Source organism: Vicia villosa, linkage group LG2 (genome assembly GCF_029867415.1).
Source record: "Vicia villosa cultivar HV-30 ecotype Madison, WI linkage group LG2, Vvil1.0, whole genome shotgun sequence".
Classification (NCBI taxonomy): Eukaryota; Viridiplantae; Streptophyta; class Magnoliopsida; order Fabales; family Fabaceae; genus Vicia; species Vicia villosa.
This window is the reverse complement of record NC_081181.1, coordinates 741,713-761,091: the sequence shown is the minus strand read 5'-3', so window position 1 is coordinate 761,091 and position 19,379 is coordinate 741,713. Positions and strand designations below refer to the sequence as shown.

Genomic DNA, 19,379 nt, shown 5'->3' with positions numbered 1-19,379 from the left:
TAGAAGGATAACCATAACCCTTGGTGAAAGTCTTGGAGTGGGTGTTGGAGGAAGTTCCTTTGTCAAGGATGACATTCTTTTCATCAATTTTTTGGGCGAAATCCATCATCTCGGCCAAGGTTGTAACCGGATGTAATTTCAATTCTGCCTTTACCCCATCTTTTAACCCATTGAGAAAAATCCCTTTAAGATAATCTGGTTCTACACTTCTAAGTGGGCCAGCATACAATTCAAACTTGTCCCGATACTCTTCCACCGATCCCATTTGCTTAAGGCTGAGGAGCAGTTCATAGGGACTTTGTAGCATTGACGGTTGAAACCGTTTGATCAAACCAGCCTTGAAATCATCCCAAGATGGTGAGGGGGAACAAAATTCCCACCATTGATACCAAGTGAGTGCTTTTCCTTCCATTGCTATCATGGCAGCCTGTACCTTTTCCTCGTCAGTTACACCCCTTAAATCAAAGTAGCGTTCAACACGATTAATCCACCCAAAAGCGTCTTCACCCTCGAAAATGGGAATTGTAAGTTTTCTCCATTTGTCATCATGGTTGCGGAGATTCTGTCCAAATACAGGGGTACCATTACCTATGTTGTCATTTCGGATAGTGAGACCGCGGACAGTTTCGAGTAGTTCATCAATTCGGCGCTGCGATTCATATTTTTCAGTTTCCATCAGATTGCGCAACTCATGAATCTCTTCTCTGGTTGCAACAAAACCTTCATATGCCCTTTCCAAAAATTCCAATCTTGCTTCCATTTGGCGGCGCGTGTGGACCATAAACTAGTGCCAAGGATCGTTGTCTATGATACCAATGATAGATTCTGAATAGTATTGACAATTAAGGGAATAATAATACACACCATTAGAGTACTTTATGGCAGTTATACAGGGAATAACTTCCTGCAGTAGCAGTTACAAACTGCAACAGCAGTTATACTTACACAATTAACTGTAAATAACCTCTAGGATTAGAGAGCCTAGTCTCTCCCAAACCAACCCAACCAAATACAAACTGAATCATAGCCTTTCTCATTCTTTATTCTACTTATATACTTGACATCTAACTAAATCATTTGGGCCTAACTTACTTGGCCTTTGGGCCTACGCCTAACATACACATTAGTAATTGGAGGTCTACTAACAACTACTTCTAAGTCTCTGCACCTAGATATATTGGACCACTATGAAGCATTCAAGGTGCATCAGCTCAGGGACCCAACTGATAATATTCCTATCTTTTATAATTTAATTAATCTAGAACTTTTCAAATGTTGTTGGGATTTGGTATTACGAATGATCACCACTGTCCTAAGCTTCAAAATCTCAAACTTCATAAGGTTCGTGTTTGGGAAGGGGTGATGGAGGTGATGATAAAGAAAGTTGGGTGGAATCAGAATGTGTTCCACAATGTCTTTTATCACACTTTAGAACTTGCACTATTATTTGAATTGAAAGTCAAGGGGACCTTATCTTTCCTATATATATTTTGAAGAATCCAAGAGTTTTACGAACAATGGAACTTAAATTGTCACCGTATTCCAAAAGTGAACTTTCTAGAATAGAAAGAAGAATGTATTATTGCCCAAAGGCTTCTGCAACATCTCAACTCTTCTGCAACATCTCAACTCTTAATTGATATATTTAGTCTATCTCTTTGAGCGGGCTGATCTGTTTCAAAGTTGTTCAGTGATTTCTGATTTAATTGTGGTTCTTTTGTTCCGTTGATGGTGGGTCTAGTGGTCCGAGTTCTATCCAGATTTGTATGGTTGAGTTAAGTCCTACCATATTTCTTAACAGGTTGCTATGCAAGCTTGAAAGTATTTAGGTTGGCCCCATTGCGAAATAGTAAATAATTACATCACCGTTAATATAAATAATTGGGTTGTTATGCATTGTTTTAAATAGAAAACTACGTAATTAGGGTCTTTAGAACCACAATGACTCCAAAGTATCCAAAAAATCATGTCCTTTAGATCAACTATGGGACAAACCTCTGCTCAAGCGCTGAGATCGTAGCTTAAGGCTCTTCGAAGTTCGCCAAGAATGAGTTTTGCAAGGACGAAATGGCGGTTCTCTAGCACAACATAGGGCTGATTAACAAATAGAGTCAGACTAACTCGATAGTTGTTCGATAGTTGTTGTGTTGTGCATTTAGAGTAAGCGCACTTGAGTAGGTCCATTAATTAAATGAGAAAGAAAAAATAAGATAATTAGATTCAGCCCCATGAACGCATTTCAACCGGCCCAACTATCACTAAATAATAGTGGTCAGGCTCAGTGTTATCAATTGCGGCACCATGTCTGCTACGGTGGCACCATGTTCGTTATGGCGGATATACATGGTCGTTTTGGGGCTCGCCGCAATGGTAAATATCAGCCAGTATTGGAGGTTTTTCCGCCATAATCCGTTATAACTTATAACGGCACCGCAAAGCGACCGGGAAGGCAGAATTTTGGCTCTCCGCCATCAACAACATCGGTCAGGTTTAAATTTCACCCAAAAAAATCTAGGTAGATAAAGCAAAAATAGATCCAACCAGATAAATTTTACTTGATACACATTAAATCAAATATGACATTCAATAGGATCTTATATTGTTGTGATTGAAGCCAAATTAAGTAAAACTACCTGGAAATATCTTCTGAAGATAGAACAAAATTGAAATACCATCTTCATTTTTCTTTTGAAGTTCAGCCATGCTATAAAGCACTATCTCAGAATAGTAAGGGGTGAAAACACTGCACAGCCAGAAGATAAGATGAGCACAAAAACAACAAATAGCATAATTTCTTTTTAAAAAATATTTACCTAAAAGATAACATTTGTTGAACTGGCTTTGCTTGAGGCATCTTCATAAAGAGTGAATTTGCAAAAAACTCCAGCCTTCGCCTAGCCTCAAGATTTCTAGGAACGCTTGACGCAGAGTCTTTGATAGTCAGCAATGAATATAATCTTTTGACTTGCATTCTCTGCATATACTCAAAGTTGGTAAACTTATAGTAAGGTTTAAGGAAAGTGCATAAAGAAAAATATAATAAGAGCATACTAAGTCTGCATTTGGCCATTTTAACTTTTGAAACAAATGCCCTTCATCTCTAGCTTTGGTCAGTATACTCCATGTGTCATAATGATCCCTACATAAAATAAAAAATCAGCATTAATCTGATAACTAATGAAATGGAGAGAGAAGGATAGAAACTCTGACATGCCCAAGGAAGAAGTCTATTTCTAAAAAAGCTATATATAATCGTACAAGAAAAACTGTAACAAACCTCATATTTAGAGAAAGGACATCATGTCGTACAACATCATAGAGATCCTGAACAGCCCTAACTGCACCTCTTTCAAGATCAGGTGTTTCAGTCTCTTTCTATAAGATGCCAATACAAAGATGAGTTCAAACTCAACTGTTAACTTCCAAGTAAAAAGAGCTGAATTAAAATGAAATACATATAAACATGAAAAACCTCCCCAATGGGCGAGGTTGAATTGGAGAAAATGTTATCCAAGATTATAATTTCTTTTTGTAAAAAATGCTTTGATAAACAAAATAATAGAACTTAAAAGATTAAATACAAACCAGAATTCCCATCAGTGCAGTTATTCTTGATATCACAACAGCCAACTTATTTAGTCGAAAGTCCCTAGGAATACTTCTTTTTGTGATACTGGCATTAATATCATCATATATCCTTTCAACCCTGGTACAATTGCAAATGAATAACAGCACATAAGTAAAAATATCAAATATAAAACTCATCATATAATGAAAACATGGTACCATGCACTACAACATTACAGCAGTTACATACCACATCCTTCCAGCATCATCTAATACTTCTGTTAAAATGAGTTTAATAGCATAGTAACACTCCTGAACTGCATACATCATATATTCATCACGTGAAATCCTATCAAAAAGCTCATCTTGAGTATCATCTTTATTCTCAACAGCAATATCCCGGGCCAAAAATATCTACATAATTGTTCACAATTACTAATTAGTGAATCATAACAAAACATAAAACAATTAGCATATTAGAGTATAGTAGATATAGCATTTTAGCTTGATCCTTAGCCAGAAGTAAATGGAACCTTGAGTGCACAACAAAAAGGGTTGTTTTATCACTTTCTGCCATAATAGTTAATAAGATAGTTACTACGTCGAGCTTATCTAGCTGATAAATAAACCTATTATTATGTACTCATTTTGTTACATAGTAAATAATTCTCTCAAATAACACAAAATCCTAACATTCAGATTCTGTCATTTTTCTCTCAAAATTCCGAGTTTAGCATAGCACAGGTAATAAGCAAAGGCCGTATAAAATTTTATGAAAACAATTCGTGATAACATCGATGATTACTTGTAGAATTGGGTTAGGCCTAATTTAACCTCAAACTATAGCTCAAGAGATTAAGGTTGCCCAAACCTTATATGTACTAATTTGACCATATCTTTAGTCAATGTGGGACTTCAATATACCACCTCAAACCCACACCCATACAACTCATACTCTAGCATGGACAAATGCAAGTAAATCAATAATAGAGAAAACAACACACTCTCACCACCGTGATTGGAAATTTGGAAAGTAAACTAAGGTGAGTGGTCCATTAACATATCTATGATAGACTATAATACCAAATTGCAAATTTAGAGTATATAACTTGCATTTCATAACAAAACTTTTGTTTTACCCAATACTACCAGCTTGTCGGTGCCTATCAAAGACTTATTAATAAGCCAAACGAATCATCCGCGCACCAAACCAAATAGGGTGTGTCATCCACGCACCAAATAGTGTTTGGTGAGAGGGAGTATTTGAAAACATCCAAAACAAAGCCTATAACACTAAGGCTATCCTATCATAAGCTTACAAGCTAGCTTAGATAAGTTCAATTAGGCCTAATATAGTATGGTAATAGAGTCTACCCTGAATCAGTTAACGAGGTAGATGTATTATTTGTGCAACAGAATCAACAGTTTGGCAACGCATCGTTCAAATTTTAGCCCTATCAACTTTCAATGGTAGGATAGCGGCCTACCATGATGGTTACAGATGACGGAGAATTAGGGTTCGATTCCGGAGAGGGAAACTGAGAAACGGCTACTACATCCAAAGAAGGAAGCGGGCGCGCATATTACCCAATCCTAACATAGGGAGGTAGTGACAATATATAAGAACATCAGGGCTCATTGAGTCTAGTAATTGGAATGAGTACAATCTAAATCCCTTAACGAGAATCATGGAAAAGCAAGTTTAGTGTCAGCAACCGCGGTAATTCCAACTCCAAGGCGTGAGGTGGTATATTGGGTTAAACTAAAGGAAAAAATATGGTTTTGGCCCCTTGTGTAGCCAGTAGACACTTTGTCCCTTCTTTCTTCTTTGTTGCGTTTTCAGGATTGATTTTCCAATGTGTTCTCTCTGCAACAACTCAAACCCTATTATCTTTAGCAAACTTGCTAACAAATATAAGGTTGTGATATCATATCAGTAATAAGTAATAAGTTGTTTAGTGTCAATTGTATGTGATCTCTGTGAGGTGCGTGAAGGTGTGTGGATCCTATTGAGGTTATCAACAAACCTTGACCGATACCAAGTAGAACTTGATCAGAACCTGGCAGGTTAATTTCATCTTTAGGTTATTTTATGGGTCCCACAAAGCCACATCATTTTTAAAAAAACTCATTCAATTTTAACTTCAATAGTATAACTCTCGAACTCATATTAGATCCCACAACTTTCCCTCGCATATTAATATTTTATTTGTATTTAATTTTTTTTATAACTTAAAATATTAATGTGTGTAATTTTAATTATTATTAATATAAAACAAAACAAGTAAATAAATATAGAATTGTTAAAATAGAAAGAAAAAAATGAAGTAAAAGGTATAACAGCAATATTTTATTGTGTTTATTATAATTATATTCAAAGGAACCAATGGTTCACAAACAATGCAACGGCTGGACAACTCCACTAGTACTTGGAGTTTGGTGACCGTTCTCCAACTTGGGAAAAAAAAACTCCCATTAGAGTTGGCCTAACACTCTCGGGATTGCTATTACATTCAGTTACAAGTCCTTCTTAGGATTGCTATATACTTATGCTATATTAATCATTTTAAGATTTGTGGAAACCCTTTTTGTTCTAAATCATCTCTTGGGCCTCCGTATATCACTCTTGTAAGGTAATATTGCTTCAACTAATATTACCCAATCTAGTGAGAATGACTGGTTTTATCTATTATCGTATTCCTTTATTAGGATCAGGTATCCCTTAGTTTTGAAATGGTTGAGAAACTTGAGGTGAGGAATCCTTGTGTTTGTAAAGAATGAAGTATCCCTTAGGGTGGGTTATTGTTGAGGTTGTAACAACTCTTATTAACATAAGAAATAATGAGGAAATTATGAGAAACATCCTCAATAATCTAGAAATAACATTCTAGTAAATCTTTAAAAAATTTCAAAAGAAAATTAATGACTAAATTCAGGACTCCTGAAATGACCTTGTAATACAACCGAGGTTGAAATATATACCTTGCTTGCAAGTAGAAAGAGTGGCCACTGAACCAAAGGAATATCTCCTGAATTTCTTGGCATTAAAAGCAACTCCAGTTCACTATAAGCAAGGAAAAGAGGGCATCAATAATACACAGGTCCTTTGATCGAACCAGGCTCTAACATCAATATAAAGTTGAATGATAATATATTTGTTTTTTTTTACACGAATAATAATATATTTGTTGTATAAAAGAGAAAGGAGTAAACAATTAATATTCATAAGGCATAACCTACTCGATCCCTAAGACTGAACGGAATCAATTAAAAATGGAATAGAATTCAAACTTCAAACAAATAAGACAATATCTCAATAGCATGCTGGTATCAGAAAAGAAGTGGAAGTAAATGAAGATACAGGAAAGATTTCCATGACTAACAAGTTGGCTATATAATCTTCCTCCCTTAGATTTCGTATAATCTCATTCCAAAACGGGGAGAATCGAGCAGCATCAACCTTGTTCTTTTCAACAACCTTCAAAGGAACCGTAAAAGGATAAGTAATATAACCTTGTAATCAATATGAATAAATATATCATTTGAAATTTAGTGAACAATTATCCTAGAAAATCATATCAACTTAAACTACTCTAATTTTTCCAGTCTCCGTAGCTAAAGGGCTACCTGAACTGATGACAGTTGGGCATTCCTGAAAAAAATAGAGAAAAAGCATGTAAGCTTATTTATTTAAAAAAGGCAACACAATTTGTGGGGCAAAACAGAAGAGAAAGGATATATTCGCTGACAGCTATAGAAAAGACAGCTTGGCCAATTACGGAACACGGAAAAGCAGTTAGTTAAAATGTTGCTACACAACATTGTCATAACACGGTATAGCCACCAATTAACAACATTATGTACTAATTAGTGTATTGTAGAACAACAGAAAATTGTTCAAACTCTTCCACGCTATAGCACCGTTAGATCTTCTCTATTTAACAACACCGAGTAGAAATAGGACAATAATATAGTTTTCACTATTTTTTTTCTATTTTTGCGGATGGGCTTTTTGTTCCCTTCCAGTTTTTATTGCTTTGTACAGCTGTAACTAACTGCAGTTAGTCATAGCAACGTTTTCAGCTCCTCTTTATATACAAAAATAGAGTGGGCAGTACCATTTTACATTTCAGGAAGTCAAATTAGATTTTCAGACAATGCATGTTTTCTCATTCAAATTCTCAGATAGCTGGCTAACTTCCAACAACAAAATCAAAAATCACAATTAAAATAAGAAAAAGTCACATATGTCAAGCAACACCTGTTGGGTAGAGCAACATGAAGATTGTCCATGAAAGCTCCAGGAAACTGCTCAAAAAGCTTTTGTAGCGCCTCCAATGACCTTATCTGATTACAATATGCAACCAAGAAAATAAATATGCTAAAAAACTTCATTTTAACATGAAGAAAAGGACAGGACCATCAGTAGGTAAAAGATATTAATAATAACAAAGCATGTATACTATTAAAAGGATTTAGAGGTTGATCAATCATTACATACCTCACCGAGACGAGCTCTTGCACCCAGCAAGAATCCCCAGACAGCCGATACAAGTGTATAAAACACATAAATGTCCAATAGATAAATCTGAAATTAAAAGAACTAGCAAATTAAAAACAGCAACCAAAACCCACCAAAAACAAAACAGAGAAAAATATAACATTGTGACAATTAAAGGTAAATAGTATGGATGATGGAAAAACAATTAGAAATATGTGTATAACCAGAAATATGAACTTATATAGGTTTTCTCAATCGCAAGCTTCCATACTATTTACTAACTAATTAAACCAGAAAAATATAACCTTCAGAACTGAAAAAATTCCAACTCAATATCAGTTCAAAACCTCTTAAGATAATATATTTATTTGAGTTACAAAAGCTAAGCATGTTTTTCAAGATATAGGCTGCGGCATAAAAGCTTGTTTTGAGTGCAAATGAACCTACACATATCATGATATAAGGCTTAATAAATCATAGCAGAAACTAAGTTCCAGCTATATCAAGGAAACAATAGCGTGCAAAAATTTCACATTAATATTCATACTATGAAACCTCTCATTCATGAGAAAAGTAGAAGCAGCAAAGCAGGGGATAAGATATCCTCTTCTCAGTTGATACTATTTGAGGAAAGGCAGTCCATGGAACTATTTATAAGATTAAATGGGTTTCTAGAATCAATTTATCCATTTAGCCTACTCCACTTAGTAGAAAAAGACTTGAATGTTGTAAATTAAAAATAAAACTAAAGCAAAAAAGGGGTAAAAAGGTAGTAAAACAACAATGATACACTTACGCAAACCACTGGAGCCCATATGCTAATAACTGTCAGAGCATTGTGATTATCTGCAAGAATAATGACACTTTAGTAGCCAATAGTATCGACAGGAAACAAAAAGACAACCATAAATTTAAAACGACCATTGCTTACTTTTAGAGACAAAATCATGCCAAGAGTACACTATATTATTTTCTTTTATTATATCCCTTGTCGGGGCTACAAGTGGCTTGATCTGCAAACCACAAAAATAAAACATTCAAGTTCACAAGCATGTAAGCATATATACATTAGGTACAAGCAACATTATCCACCCACCCACCCACCCACACACACACACACATGAACAAACAGATGCATAGTTCCAATTTGGAGGCAGCTATGAATATAACACGAACCTGAAGAAAGTAAGCAAACGAAAATTTTGCACTCAAAATGACAAGCCAAAACAGCATATACCTAAGAAAAGCAACAGAGTATATGTTAGACTCAAAAATTTGATGCAAACAAGGTAGTTTTAATCATATATTTCTATGTTAAACTGGGAAGAACACAGAACAAAGTCCCTCGGAGAGAGAAACCTTTCTTTTTATTCGCTTCTAGTTATAACATAAATGCCTTATTAGTATTGGAAGTGGAAGCAAGAAACTACATGCGTTATAAGTTAAAAAAAAAACACAAAAGAGTGAGAAGATGATATCTAATGCATACTTTATGAAATCCAAACTTCTTTCGTACATTCCCCGTCCAACATAATACCGTTCCTTCATTTGTCAATATAAAAGAACCGATATCAGCATTCAGCATAACCACACATGATATCAACAAACAAAAAAAGATGAATTAATAATACAATTACAAGGTCAAATGCAAATCAAGATACAAATACCTGGCGCAGCCATTTCACAAAGCGAATGAGAGGCCAACTATCACACCGGTTCGTCAGAAGATGACATGCAGGAATCCGCATGAGGAAACTAATGAAAAACTGGACACCGGCATAAATCCCAATGACAAGCACGTATAATTTGAAAATAACTGAATTTGAATCTCCTTTACTCTCTTCCTGAAGTGCTTTTCTGCAGTCATACAGAGTTGTAAATGTAAAATCATCAACACAATGCAATAAAAAATTGAACAGAAAAATAATAAAAAGCTGAAGATATAAGATAAAAATTCATTATTTTAGGTATACATACACATAAAGGAAAGTTACAAAAACTGAAGTTACGCTAAACCAAATAAATCTTAGAAATATTCGTGATAGAGCTGAACGCCTCGTCGTTCTATATGCACCGTACATCATGAAAATGTCCAGGACACCTGAAAAAAGAAACAAAAAAGGTGAAAACTTATACTTGATGAGGACAAGAAATATAACACTAGCAACAACAAAAGTTATTGCATTCATGGAAGACATTCAACAAACAAAACAGAGTGTAAACTAAGATGAGAGATCTAAAACTTCAAAACTGAAATATACATACTCTCAAAAAATTTCATCACAACAAATGTGGGTCCAAGACTAAGAACCTCTCGCCAGGTCTTGGCATCAAATCTTCCATTATTGAAAGCAATAATTGCTAGACCCTGAAAAGATCGAATAGTGTGAAAAACATAATAATGCAAAAATTAAATATTTTAACAACCATGAAACCAAATACCGATTAAAGTATATAAATAAATAAAAAGCATAATAGAGAAAACAATTTAATGTTAAAAACAGCAGATGAGACCAGAAGCATTTAAGAATATATTATTTTTTTCAAAAAAAAAAAAAAGAATCTATTATGACTAGTCAAAACTAAACGTGTGTACAAACCTGGAACATCATGAAAAGAAATATCCATAATCGGTGGAAACTATGATAAAGATGAAAAAAAGTCCGATGCTCCACAAAAGATGTTTTCCCCTGACGTTGACTTCTGCCAGATGACATTTTCTGCATTGTACACAAGATAAATAAATAACCACAGCATCAAAACAAACAACGTATTGAAGTTAGATGTCAACAGTTCGTCAAGACCCAAAAGGATATTAAGATTCATCTTTTAGGTATTCTGCAATAGGTTAAGCTACCTTTGGGGCCAATCTACTATAATCTGCTTTGAAAGCGTTTATGATATATGTTTACTCATCCACACACATCGTCATACATTTGTTATTCCAAAACTCTAAATCAACAAAACATTCCTTTTATGCATCATTCTTAAAAATTAGAATAAGTAACACTGTCCTTTAACAGAATCCAACATCGATGAGCAATAAAATGAACTGTGTGGTGTAAAAAGGAATGTTCCTAACATATAATTAAGAAAAGACAAACCTTAGACCTATGTTCGGGCTTTTGGAAAAATGAAGAACTTTTGCGCCACGGCCAGCTAAGCTCAAAGCAATGTAATGACCTGAAAAAATTCAGAGGTCAAGCTATTAAATAATAGTGTAATAAACTAGCAAGTTTACCGCTGAATAGTCAGTTAGTGGTTAATAATATTCTAAAGACAGAGGCAAAGTTAGTTAAATCTGTCAAAGGAGAACTAAACAAAATTTAACAACAAAGTTGTGATAACCTTCAGTCTCGGTGTTTATAAAGCTGGATGTATTGTGAATTCGTAATTGTATCAAAATCATTTTACTCCCAACAAAAATCAAACTCTCTAATTCAGTTTTATAAAATGCACCAGCACATTCAAATGGTTTCCATTCACAACACACTGCTCCTCCTCCACCATCATAGGTGGTTATTCCAATGAATTCAATGCCACTCCTATGATATCTTTCATCATGGCATCCAGATCATGTCCTCTGTCAGCAAATCTGACTTCTCTAGCTGGCAAATTCTTGCTCAAGCTCATGTAACATTTTTCCTACCAATTCAGGGTCTGTTATCGAAGACCATACACTACAAAGTTATGTAGTCAATCTTCAAATTCCATCGAGTTTGTCCCAGAACAATACCATGGCAGTGGCAAAACCAATCATACATAGTTCTACCAGGACTAGCAAAAAATAACATTGTTAGAGCATTCCCTTCTCAAAGAACCAAAAGTTTAAGGGCCAAAACTAATAACGAAAGTGAGCAAGAGTATTGGGACAACTACAAATCGTCGATTTAGTGGTAGAGTGAAAAATCAAAACCAAAGATGAACGTGCAAATAGTAAACCCAATAGATGAGGCAAGAGACGAATATGACAAGCCAATGAAACACAACCAACAAAAGCGAGATATAACTCTAGTAAAAGTTTGCAAATTCATTTTTAAGGGTAACAAGGATACAGTCAGCATCGAGAAAAAGGTTTAAGCAGAGGAAAATAGTGTTCTCAGGTAGAATGAGGAAACGAAAAGAGAAAACCGACATAGTTTCAGTCTCGAAGGCCATTTTTTGACATCAAATAACTGATAGAATATGTAAATTGACATTTATTTATGAGAACATTTATAAGACGGGCACGTGGTTGTGCTTTGTTTTACATATATTTTATTGTATAATACTCCCTCTGTCCCAAATTATAAGTCGTTTTGGAAATTTCACACAAATTAAGGAGTGTATTTAATTTTGAATGAGAAAGAGAAATTATGCATGACATTACAATATTGTCCTTAATTAATTATATAGGAGAGAGAAACTAAAAAAATTGGAAGAAGAGAGAATAATAAATAGTAGAGGGTATATTAGGAAAAATATCATTAATGTTGCATTGGAATTGTAAAGTGATTTATAAATTGAGACAAAAAAATTTGCAAAGTGGCTTACAATTTGGGACGGAGGTAGTATTTGTTTTAATTTAATTTACTTGTTTCAATTTTATATCATCTAAATGAAAAATCAGTTTCAATATTCATGTTGTATGTTTTCAAATTTAATTTCAATTTGGGAAATTGTGAGCAGTTAAGGGTAAATTTTCCAACAAAAAAAAAAAAATCAACTTAGCTTTGTAGGTTATTTTTTACCTTTAATTCTATTTTAGATTTAGATTTAGATTTTAAAAAATGACCAGGTTGTTAAGGGTAAATTTGTCCAGAAAAATGTCCCACCAAAATTATTAGTTAGTTAAGTGGTCATTAACTATATAATTCCCTTTTTATAATGGTATGAAGTATCTGTAATTATTAGCCAATTATCCCCCTAGTCCCAATTATAATTTGCATCAAATGACTCCCTCTCAACCCTGCATTCCTATTTATAGCAACAAGCTTAGTTATCTACAGATAAGAAATTATTCAAATAAAAGTGATGGTTGCAGAAGAATATTTACCAGAAATACTCATTAAAATCATCATAATTTCTCCAGGATGAATGAGATGCCTTCCCATTATCATTGTTTGCAGCTTCCTGAAAGTCCATATAAATAACTGATAAGTTCCTACTGTACCACAGGGATTAATAAAGTTTTTCTTAAAACTCGGTATCCGGTCCTAGCACTGACTAATCTGGGAGATCAATCACACCGTCCACTAATGAGGGGTCAATTGAAGCGAGCAAGGCTATGTATGGATCAGATTGGCCCAATTTGAACATGATAACAAGGATTAATAAAGTTTTACAGAGAAGAGATTTCAAAGAGTGTTTCCCAAAACTGATTTTCGTATTAACTAATCGATTTGAAGTTTTTGTATTATACTGAAGATTCTAGGGTTGTAAAAATTAACTCCTAAATGAAAACAAACATATACTGGAAAACTGGCTGTAAGACTATATGAGACAAAGAGTGTTCTTAAATGAAGAAACTATAATTCAAATTTCTATAAAATTCGATTGTTTCAATTGAATTTCCTTCATTACTAATTCTTTTATTTGAATACAATAATTAGAATTCTGTGTTTCAATAGAGTACCATAATGTACAATAATCAAATTAGGGTGAGTAATGCAGTACACTATTTTGTTAGTAATAGTATACAGATCCATTTCAAAATTTAAATTACAAAAAAGACCCTCCATCTTTATGCCTCTCACCCAAACCATATTTACTTTTGTTACCTTAGGGTTTTTCCAACACCAATTGGCCACTTAGCAGCATTCCCTAACCACTTGGCAAAGCAACCCACCATCATTTCTGTGCACCACAGAAGCACCACAAACACAAACCTGTGTCCAAACTACTGTGAAAATAGAGTCGCAGGCTCGCAGCCAAGTTTGCTATGCTCCCACTCCAGGCAACAATACCTCCACCACCGCTGCACATATCCTCCCACCACCAGCAGCTCAATCATTTCCACACCATGGAATCTGACATCCCTCTACATCACCACCCTCACTCAAACCCATCCCACCTCAAGCAACATTTCAAAATCATGTTCTCTTTTCATTAAAAATACATCCGCAACACACCTTTTACCCACTCCTCAAAGACATCATGGCCAACAATTGCCAAATCAATGTTGCATGGCAACTGATTGTCGAAATTGACCAACGAAACATCACCCCCAACCCTTTGCCTTCTTCATATTAGTACGGTGCCTTGTCTTAAATGACCCACACAACAAGCTGTTAGGGCCTTTGACGACTTTGAAGATTTTATGGACACCAAAACAACATCCAAATACTTCACTGTTTTTCTCAACACACTCTAAAAGTATGACCACAGGGAAATTGTTCAAGTTTTCATTAAAAACAAAAACCACATCATGTTAAAGCCCAATGAGAAAATACACATCGCTGTGTTTAACAGGGGGTGCAGGTAGGGAGCGTCAAGCGGCACTGTTGTTCAGGAGGGAGATGTAGGAGCTAATAATTAAGCCAAACTCATTACTTACAAAGTTGTTATTGATTTTGAAGGAGATGAAGGTGCTGCTGAGTCTGCACAAACGGTAGGGACTGTTTTCTTTTTGCTATTTTGTTTTTAAATGTATGGTACCACCAAACCAATGTGAAGACAGTTTAAGAGGTTCATTTTGTTCTCATGTGTCTTTGTAGGACTAGTTTTAACATTAACTCAAAGAAGTGAATATATTCACCAGTATCTTCTATTCAAATTACTGAAATGAATGGCCATGCATATTCAAAAAGTAAGATAGATAGATAGATAGATAGTTAGATGATTTTATGCATGTCCGCAGCATAAAATAAAGGCAGCATAGACTGCTGATTTGCAGAACATATTTTAAGTTTTGACATTGTAAAGTTCAATAAAATTTTAATTTTAATGGAGCACTGAGACTTACTGCAGAAATAACTTCATAGAGAGGAAGGATAACTTGATCAAGAAATGAGACACCATTCTCAGAAGTGCAACTATTAGCTGTATGTGCAACCTGCTGCCTTAAGATCTCATCCATCTCTCGAGCCATCTGCATATATTTAAAGATTTAATCGACAAGTGATATCCAAGGAGGTATATGCAAAAGCAACACAAAAAACTAAGATTTTTATATTTAAAAAAAAAAAAAAAAACAGAACAGGAAATAAAAAGTTGACAATATAATTTTTTTTTTAAAAAACTAGTGAGCAACAAAATAAACGGATTTTATTGTGATTAGAAATTTTAAAAAAAATTGATCTGAGAGGAACCATAATACTAAATTAGGATATCTCATATCATTTTAGAGAAACATCAGTTGCCTTAAATAGGAGTCTTACATTATTTTCCGGGACGTTTTCTTATTCATAATTAGGATTGTGTTAGACTTCTCCTAAAGGCAGATATGGAAAATTATCATGGCATTATATAATTTAACTTTAGAAATAAATAGAGAAAGGATACGAGAAATTGATGATAGATAGTCACACTGAGTGGTTTTGGGTGGGCGACTCCAAGTTCTCAAATACTTGGAGGGAGAGACCAAGACTCTCGAGTTTCGTGAATAGGAATTGCTTTATACATATTATATCATTGTCTCTTTAAACTTCATCTCATGTAAGGGTGTTTTAATTTTGTACTAATAATATAAATTGTTGTGCTAGACAAATCCGGCAAAGATTGTAAATTGTTGTGCTAGACAAATCCAACAAAGATTGTTCTACCATTTGTGCAAAGTACAGGGGAATTAAACTTATGAGTCATACCAAAAATTATGGGAAAGAATGATTGAAACGGAGACTAAGAAATGAAACTCAAGTCACTGACAATCATTGTGGTTTTATGACTGGGAGGTCGACCATGAAAGCAATCTATCTACTACGACGTGTGATGGAGCAATATCGAATGGATCAACAAAACATGCACTTAATTTTTTACTTGGAAAAGGTGTATGATAGAGTGCCTGGTGGAAAGTCCTAGAGAAGAAAAGGATTAGGATTGCATATATTCGGGCTATCCAAAAGATATGTATAAAGAGGTATTGACCAGTGTGCGGATATAGGGTGTGGGGACGGACGATTTCCCCATTACAATAGGTTTGCATCAAGGTTTAACCATAAGCCCCTATCTTTTACTTTAATTTGGTTGTAATCACTAAACACATCCAAGAGCAAGCACTTAAATGCATGTTTTTTTGCAGATAATATAGTTCTACTTCAAGGGTCGTAGGAGTATTTAAATGAGAGGTTGGAGACTTGGAGACGAGCTTTAGAAACGTCTGGCATTCGCCTAAGCAGAAGTATGGAAATGGAATTTAAATTCAACAAAAGAAGAAGCGTTGTTAACCTAGAGGTGAAAGTTGGAGGCCATATCATCCCATAAGTCACACGGCTTAAATATCTTAGGTTCGTAATACAAAACGATGGAGAAATAGAAGAGATGTAAACCATCAAATTCAAGCAGGGGCGGCTGAAATGGATAGGGCTTTAGAGATTTTAGGTGACGCAAAGGTATTGCTCATGCCGAAGGAAAAATTTTATGTGACATAACATATGTAAAGTATTATTCATGTAATTTGTAAAAAAAAAGTATTAAATAGCGCTTATTCCGCTACCCTTAAAGTCAACCGTCCTGCCGCTATCCGGAATTGACTACTAAGCTTTAGAAGGCACGGCAACAAATGCCAGTCAATTGAATACCAAAAAAATTTTACGGAAACAATAAAATATACATATGACGCAAACACTGATCAAATTAACTTACATGATGGAATATGTAGCACAAGCATTCAGGTAGAAACCTGACATTTGAAGCTTCTCCCCAAATTAGGAGGTATAAAGAAACATACAGCAATTTCTTCTCTTTACTAACAGCTTCCAAACTAAAACCACAATAGCACAATATCAATAATCATGTACATAGATCACAAAAATACAACTGGTTATCATATATAATATAAATAGTAGCAGTACCTGCTCCAGACAGGCTGAATGCATAGATAGTTGCACCAATTAGTATAATTATCAAGGGATTTGAGGAATACTTCATGCAAGGCTGCGTCATCCAATTTCTGGAAACAAGATATACATGATGAGAATAAGAACAAAATAGCAGAAAAAATTGAAAATGGTGGGGGGAAAAAATAATGATAAAATATGAAATTATCATGCGGGATTAGTGGGCTACTCCTTATTGTGGTTACTTTGACTACCTTGGTTTAGCTAGCTAACTATACCTAGATTAAATGTAAAGACTGCAGTTAGTCATTCAATAAATTTTCAGTTTCACAAACACTTTTAGAACCCTCTTCTCTCTCAAAATTCTCAAATCCTCGTATAGCATCAAGAACCCTCTGATCCTGATGGCTTGTGAAAATCCTCTTCATCCGCCACCAGCACAGCCTCCAGAAACTCCATTTCCGGCCCTCTTGTAAATGCCTAGGCATTAGTATAATTCAGAAACTATCATTAAACTACAATCACACACATATTTTTCTCTAAAACTTTCTGCATTTCCTTGTAAGGCACCCTATCATTTGCCCTATTTTATATATTAATGAAAATCTAGAGTAACTCTTTTTAAAGTTGGAGACCACATCACATCATCCCACAAGTCACGCGGTTTAAATATCTTGGGCCTGTAATACAAACTGATGAAAAAATAGAAGGGGATGAAAACCTAAATAATCTCTTCATCAATCTTTGTAGCAGGTATCTTGCTTACCAGGTAAACCTAAATAGCAAAAAACAAATTTATTTTCTATACTGCATGACCCTTCTCTTAATCTCCTTAAGAGTATCCTCTCCCATGGCTTGATGGTATGGCTATGATCTTAATCATCTTAAACCCACCTAGTTTTATATGTAGCCCTCGGTCACATTAACAAAGAACAAACCACACATGTTTTGAAGTTGTGAATGTCTATTAAACTCGTTTCATGCAAATAAAACAATTAACAAAAGAAAAACTTAAGGAAATCCAATAAGGCAAAGATCCTCAAAGCGAAGAGAATCAAATACTTACGGGTTCGGTTTTGTCTGGAACTCCAAGCCGAGATTGCTCATTTGCAAGCAGATGAACTATGTGTTCCCGCTGATTGGCTACATTATCTTTCTGGGAGCAAACACATCACCATAAGTGAGAAATATGAGTTCACAAGAAATACCAATGTGAAAATGATTTATACTTATAATAGATCAAATAAGTCAGAGATGATAAAAATTACTTCATACAAGTAAAAGGAAATAAAATCAGAAAGAACACCGTTAATCTCAATCGTGAAGAGTTTTAAATCTAGTCAAATTACTTTTCATTTTCAGACTGAATGAAGTCATTGCTTTAGAATCCAATTATGCAGTGCCACCAAATAATATCAGTGGAAGAAAATCCAATCCAGCAGCAAAACAAAAAATTATTGTTTATTGTACATGCATCGTGATTTTTACATTGGGAATTCCTTTTCTACTTTCTAAAAAACTTTGCAGGTTTAAATAATCTAACTACTTTCCATGATATGGCCATTTCAAAGTTCTATTTCATCCAGTGTAAGTTTTAAAATTGAGACTAAAGTTATTAGAGACTTGGGTGATCCGGAGAAATACAGTCTCTTGGTCATCATTTGTATACATAGGAGTATACAACTGGACAACTACAGATTTGTTGCAGCTCTGTAGAGCTCACATTATTCCCCTGATAGGATGTTGGTAGTGATATTTAGTTCACAAACAGTGGTCACATACTTTTTCATTTTAAACTTTTAAAAGTAGAAATTTCACTTTCGGGAGCAATCATTTTGGAATGAAAAGGAACTCATGGTGCAAGTTGCAACTTTCCGCCCCTTGTTTTGAGACAAAATGGTACACAAGAAGCCAGTTACTCTAGGTGGCCTCCCAAAGCATATATGTATGCAAAGGGACTCTAAAAGTATGTGTAAGTGTTGATGCACAGCCAATACTAGTATTTGCGTACCAAGACTAATATATTTTAATAGATACGACAATTTTGTTTCACTGCATATTAGAGATAAAGAAAGGCTAATTCAAACCCAAAAACAAAAAGAATAAATGAAACATGAAAGAACAAGACCAATCTTGACTTGACAACTGACACCAAATAAAAACCCCACTTGTACAGACCTGAAATCCAAAAGTATACTGCAGAAAATCTAACATGTTGGCATTCCTCGTAGGAGGGATGAAATAGGCCCTGGGCAGTTCGGGCAAGCCATTGAAATACTTCAGAGCTGAAATTGCTGCTTGCACCTAATAATGGAAAACTCCAGGTAAGAATACAT

General features: G+C 34.7%; 1 protein-coding gene across 1 annotated transcript in view; it reads right to left on the bottom strand.

Annotated features, from left to right (window-relative positions):
- The window catches only part of LOC131648743 (callose synthase 9-like), a 46,404-nt gene that overhangs the window by 23,546 nt on the left and 3,479 nt on the right, over positions 1-19,379 (bottom strand). Inside the window, exons 7-32 of the mRNA XM_058918472.1 lie at positions 19,222-19,347; positions 18,110-18,199; positions 17,059-17,156; positions 16,850-16,967; positions 15,012-15,137; positions 13,104-13,180; positions 11,173-11,251; positions 10,669-10,788; positions 10,334-10,436; positions 10,046-10,169; positions 9,736-9,925; positions 9,558-9,610; positions 9,245-9,305; positions 9,000-9,081; positions 8,865-8,914; positions 8,069-8,155; positions 7,829-7,914; positions 7,195-7,219; positions 6,951-7,045; positions 6,550-6,631; positions 3,818-3,981; positions 3,586-3,706; positions 3,278-3,375; positions 3,052-3,139; positions 2,814-2,974; positions 2,634-2,743 (exon numbers count right to left, since the gene is read on the bottom strand). Coding sequence (XP_058774455.1) covers positions 2,634-2,743; positions 2,814-2,974; positions 3,052-3,139; positions 3,278-3,375; positions 3,586-3,706; positions 3,818-3,981; positions 6,550-6,631; positions 6,951-7,045; positions 7,195-7,219; positions 7,829-7,914; positions 8,069-8,155; positions 8,865-8,914; positions 9,000-9,081; positions 9,245-9,305; positions 9,558-9,610; positions 9,736-9,925; positions 10,046-10,169; positions 10,334-10,436; positions 10,669-10,788; positions 11,173-11,251; positions 13,104-13,180; positions 15,012-15,137; positions 16,850-16,967; positions 17,059-17,156; positions 18,110-18,199; positions 19,222-19,347 — 2,614 coding nt within the window. The remainder of the gene's footprint in view (positions 1-2,633; positions 2,744-2,813; positions 2,975-3,051; positions 3,140-3,277; positions 3,376-3,585; positions 3,707-3,817; positions 3,982-6,549; positions 6,632-6,950; positions 7,046-7,194; positions 7,220-7,828; positions 7,915-8,068; positions 8,156-8,864; positions 8,915-8,999; positions 9,082-9,244; positions 9,306-9,557; positions 9,611-9,735; positions 9,926-10,045; positions 10,170-10,333; positions 10,437-10,668; positions 10,789-11,172; positions 11,252-13,103; positions 13,181-15,011; positions 15,138-16,849; positions 16,968-17,058; positions 17,157-18,109; positions 18,200-19,221; positions 19,348-19,379) is intronic.